General features: G+C 48.6%; 1 protein-coding gene and 1 long non-coding RNA gene across 3 annotated transcripts in view; both read right to left on the bottom strand.

The window, feature by feature from the left end:
* Positions 1-342, bottom strand: part of VAV2 (vav guanine nucleotide exchange factor 2) — a 321,762-nt gene extending 321,420 nt beyond the window's left edge. Inside the window, exon 1 of the mRNA XM_019510306.1 lies at positions 307-342. Within this exon, the coding sequence (XP_019365851.1) occupies positions 307-342 (36 nt within the window). The remainder of the gene's footprint in view (positions 1-306) is intronic.
* A 1,023-nt stretch (positions 343-1,365) lies between these two features.
* LOC109293016 overlaps positions 1,366-5,479 on the bottom strand; it is a 4,745-nt gene continuing 631 nt past the window's right edge. The window contains exons 2-3 of one of the 2 annotated variants that reach the window (XR_002096225.1): positions 3,732-3,866; positions 1,366-1,568 (exon numbers count right to left, since the gene is read on the bottom strand). This is a non-coding gene — a long non-coding RNA (uncharacterized LOC109293016). Of the gene's footprint in view, positions 1,569-3,731; positions 4,185-5,479 lie in introns of those variants that run through there. The other variant, XR_002096224.1, reaches the window with a different exon arrangement.

A 5,479-nucleotide genomic window follows, 5' to 3' on the forward strand; every position in this document is an offset into this window, starting at 1 on the left:
GTCCGGCGGGCGGGCGCGGGTGGTGCGAGCGCGGCGCCTCCCACCGCCCACTTCCTTCCTCGCCGGGGAAGGGGCCGGGGCTGCTGCGGCGGCGGCGCTCCCTCCCCGGCCACCTGTGCCTCGGGCCCTCCCCGTTCGCCCTCTCCCCTCACTTGTCCCTTGCTCTTTTCTGTCCTTGCCTCTTCCCCCTGTCCCCCAGCCCCTCCCTCTCCCGCACCCCACTCATGTTTCCCTCCTCTCGCCTTCACCCTGCCCTCTTCCTTTCCTCTTCCCCTCTCTCACTTTTCCCTCCCTCTTGTCCCTCACTCTTTTCTGTCCTTCCTTCTCCCTTCCCACCCTCATCCCCGCACCAGTACCGTACCTAGACGCCTGGCAGCCCAGGTGAACTTTCAGTATTGGGCCCCCCTTCGCCAGAGATAACAATAATAATCATGATTTGCACCATTTTCAGGCCCCCTTTCTGTCCGGCTGCCCCTGCCCCTCACCCTTCCCTCCCTCTGCCCTCCGGGAACGGCCCTGGGGCGCTCCCAAGTTCTCGGGGCACTTGCAAGCAACCACCTGCCTCCCATCCATTTTATTTTTGGGGCATCGGGTTTCTCCCGGGACACCCAAAAGGGAGGTTCCACACTCCCAGCCGCCTTCACTGAGCTGTGCTCTCCCACAGCATCAGATCGGAGACCTGGTGGAGGGGGTGCCTGGCCGCAGGAAGCTCCTCTGCGTCTATCCCAATGGCAGGTAGTGCCCGAGGAATCCTCGGGGCCACTGCAGCGCTTGTCCACATGGATAGATGTAGGGTTTTGACAAGGGGGGTGCCGAGAGCGAGGTGCATCACCCCATATGACCCCACACACGTCTTCCTCCAGTTAAAAAGAAACTATCTTTCCTAATATGCCAGAGGCTGAGGGCTGCCTCGTTCAGACTAAGATGGAACTGAGGCATCCCTCCTGTTTAAACCCAGCTTCATTTTCCATTAGTCTTTTTTTTTTGTACCGCAGGACCACCTCCAATATCAGGGCCCTGCTGTGCTAGGTGCTGGAAGGCCGGGAGAAAGACAGCAGGACTCCCTCCACGCCGGTGGAGATCAGCTTTGCAAAATTTACAGCTCCCCTCTGAACACTGGGAAGTGACGAGCTTGTCAGAATTGCTCCTGCTAGAGCGACCATTGAGGCCTCGTGGAAATCTGGCGCTGAGTTGCCTTGCCCACCGCCGAGGGCAGGTAGGAGACTGTGGCAGGAGCAGAACTCAAACCCAGGGCCCCAGAATCACGGTGCTGTGAGCACAGAGTCATCTTTTATCTCCATCCAGCAGAGACAACAGTTATGATCACGCTCATTGACTTTCAAATAACACCCAGGGAGGCGCTCCTCTAATTCATGATCTATTTATTTATTACAAAGCTGAACTCTCAACCCAAAGTTCCTTGGCAGCCTCTTTAAAATCTCACCCATAATTTTCTTCTGCCTCTTGCATTCAATCTGTCACCGCGTGGACAAGCCTTGTGTGACTCTTCCGTGCTTGTCGTTCACACGTCCTCTCCCTGTTTGGGAGTCAGCTCCCATCCAAGGTTTCTGGAGGAGAAACAGAAGCTGATAGTGGAGTGTGCAGGAACAATGAACCCACATGGACTGCTAATGCAGATTGCAAAGACCATCTCCTCTGAATCCAACCCCGTGCAGCTACAAAAGCAGCAGTTCTTCTGGATTCGCCCGTGGTTTCTTTGAACACCATTAAAAAGTGAGGAACTATTATTTAGGATGTTTCTTACGGCCTAATGCACTTGGCTATACCTGTTAAGTTTATCGACGGTCCCGGTGTATCATTGCTGGCCTACCCAAGAGAATATTAGAGCAGTACTGAAGGAAGCAACATCAAAACATGCATGTCCAAATGGCATGTTCAGAGCTACGCCCTGCTATGGGTGTGTGCTACATTGACTCGAATAAGTAGTTCTTAATACCCCAGGGGGCCTGATTTCTAATAACAACTTTCCTGTTCTTCCTGCTTTTCACTGGCGTATCTCTAGTTCTCTAACAGCACCCATTGGGCGAGAATCATAATGCCGCCGAAACCAATGGAATTATGCCAAGGATCATTCTGGCTTGCAGTACACTAGCCTGCTTTGGATGGAGGTGGAGGACTACAGATAGGTTTGCGATGCGCCTGTAATTAAAGCTGCTCACTTTGTCTTGGCTTTTTTTACCACTCTGTAAGAACGTGCGCTTGGCTCCTGGGTGCTTAGGAATCATCGCTGCCTCTGCAAAGCCAGCATCTGCGGAGGACGTGCTGCCCCAGCCTAGTTTCTTATCTACCCCTGCAATAATAAAAAATGGCTCATGATGGAGATAGCAGCAAAAACTCTGGAAGGCAAATCGGAGTCAAGTGTGTGGAGGCAGTATGTACTTTGGTTTGAGACGGCCTTCAAATGATATGGGCATTGTGAAGTCGACAATACAGCTGAGGGAAGTCAACAGAGATAATATACATCCCCCACGTGCTAGGTAGGTCCCTAAATAGAAGGCAGCCTCTATAATAACATGTTCAACTCTGAGATTGACCTCTGACTTTGTTCCTCTTTTCCCCCCCGCTTCTACTGTGCAAGAGCAAGGATTTCTTAGGATAATATCTTTTATTGGAGCAGCTATACAGTGAGGATAGAGTGAGACAAGCTTTAAAATGCAAGACATTCTTGGTCAGGGCCCCTTATATTGACGTTTTGGGGAATTATAGCTGTGTTAATGTGTTAGTGAGCCAACTGCTGTAGACATTTCACAGACGTGCTGAACTGCTGCCCTCCACTGGAGAGGAAAAAGGAAGCATTTCTGGTTTGTGTTTTTTTTAATTACATTCAGGATATTGATTTTATTACTTTCCCACTCACACTAGCTCCTGGGACTATTGATTTCATGCAGAAAGATATTAATGGTGATAATATTTTGCCTTTTCATCCCAATGTGCTTCGCTAAGTAGATACACACAGTATAGCTTTTACACAGCCTTCTCTGCTGGGGGGGCAGGACCCAGCTAATATACAGTCTGATGCACAGCTGTACAAGGATGGAATATTTTGACCATACAACTAGGCAAAGTTGCGGGCCGGGAGTGGTTAAGCTACAGGGGGAGGTACAATATCCAAACAGAGCAGAGGGGACCCAGGTCATTTGTAAAATCTTATCTGAACTACGCATACGCACACACACACGTGTGCACATGCAAAAGTGCATGGGATTCCAGTACTCCACCCTGGAACAATCATAGCATGAGCTGAACCCATTGCTGCTGGAACCATTGATAAGTATTTTTCACTTGGCACATACAGCATAAAGCCATGCTCTAAATTAACCAGACCTTCCTAGTGACAACAAGAGAGCCTCCCTTGGCTCGCAGAGGTGGATGAAATAACTCCTATAAACTCTTGCTATGCAAATCTGTTATAATCTACCTGGGAAATAGATTGAAACCTCCAAGCTATGACCTACCTATGTGCTTGAAGTACTTCTGCCATCTCCTGGGTACAGCTGGAAATGCACCCATCTGCCAGGAAACCCCAGCGATGTCAGACTCCCCCAGGTTTGAGTACTGGCTCAGGCCATTTCTTATCATGGCATATCAGCATGCCCACTCAGTGCATGCATTAACTGTAGGCAGGTCCTTAATTGCTGCAAGTTATCTGATCTATCTGTATGGGCAACCGCCACCATAGTCAGGCTCTGGCCACATACCCCTGCTCTTACCTACGTTCCCCCTGGATCCCCTGTAACCAGGTCATATAGACAGCACATCCTTTTCAACACACCACATCATTCCTTGGTCAACACCTGGCTTTTATCCAGGGGACTCAGCTCAGTTATGACTATATCCTAGGCAGCCTCTACGTCAGAGGTAAATAGAATAGAGCAGCAATCATTCCAACCAGTTGGGACCAAAACCCATTCCTAAAAATCAAATTATCTGGTTAATGAAACACGTTTTAAATGAATATTTATGTACATTACATATACAACCTATATACAAATGTCTTTCACACTGATTTTTTTTTCCATTGTTAAAACTCTTTGCTTTTGCTACCACTGCTAGGTAGGTCCCTAAATAGAAGGCAGCCTCTATAATGATAGAATAACACATTCAACATGTATCACACAGGGTGCGTCTACATGAGATGCTAACTACACAGTAGCCTAATGCTACCGAGCAGAAGCATTCAAGGCAAAAACCTTGCTAATATGCTATTGCACAGTCGTACTAGGCTACTGCGCAGTTAGTGTCACTAAAAAGCCATGCGCCGGTGCTACTGCACAGTACTACCAGTTACTGCACACTGATTTAGTACTTGGTTATACCAGTACTAAACTTAATGCACAATGATATACCAGGAGAAGCTAAAAGCAGCTTTTAGGGAAATAAAAACAGGCACTGAGTAGAGACAGACAAATATTTCCTGGGGATGGGGTCTTTGTAGACATCAGTATGGCATCTGCCTTTGTTACACTGGCAATTGCTTTAAACATTTATTTGGAATGTGCAGTTGAGGAAAGACAACTCGGGGACTCAAAGAAGATGGTGCAGCAGAGGTCAGGGGCATAGAGCTGGGCAATGACTGCCTTTGGAAGCCTGCAGCTTTCAGCTTCTGTTATCTTGGCAATTTAATCACTCCAGTTACTGAGCTACTTATTTTGCCTCGGGTTGGAGGCTGACAATGTGGAGAGCTTTTCAGAGAAGATCAAGATCCTTCTCAACTGGGCCCAAACATAAATCTGGAGCCACTGAAGATGCTGCATTTCACTCTCCAGCTTCCACAGGGTCCATTCAAGGCCAGTCTGGTTTTCACTGCATGCTGGCTGAAGGCATAAACTTCTTGAGTGGCATCAGACCATTTTAATGGGAGCAATTCTCCTGCTTAAAGTGAGCAACCACCCTGTATTTTCTAGAGCTGCGGTTCTCAACCTTTTTTGTACCAGGACCCACTTGTAAACACTGATGGCCAGTCCTTCCCCTCACTCCCAACCCACTGCCCTGTGCCCCCAGCCCCCCAGTGTGTGGAGCAGGGGGTGGGTATGTGGGGAAGGGGGTGGCATGTGTGGGACCTGGGGGGCCCCAAGCAGCCCTTAAAGCCATGGTTTCCTACATTTTTCTCCTTTAACAGAGAAAGTTTGTTGATCCATTTTTACAGTTTGTCCGTGGCCCTTTCATATATTCTTGTGACCCACTTTTGGGTCATGACCCACAGGTTAAGAAACACTCTTCTAGAGGCCCAGCTTGGGGGTATGCACTGAAAGGGGGCTTTTGTCCCTAATTTGAAAAAAAAAACCCAGCTCCAAATCGGTACCAGGCAACATCCTGATCAGGGCTGCTATGCACAAAGGCCCCTGCTATACGTTACATATATGACACTATTTCCTGGTGAATCGCACAATAAACTTAGCCGACCACACATGCAAGGTAATTATAGTTTCATAGTTTCATAGATTTAGGGTCGGAAGGG

The sequence above is a fragment of the Gavialis gangeticus genome, unplaced genomic scaffold, assembly GCF_001723915.1.
Source record: "Gavialis gangeticus isolate Ggan-Ray unplaced genomic scaffold, GavGan_comp1, whole genome shotgun sequence".
Classification (NCBI taxonomy): Eukaryota; Metazoa; Chordata; order Crocodylia; family Gavialidae; genus Gavialis; species Gavialis gangeticus.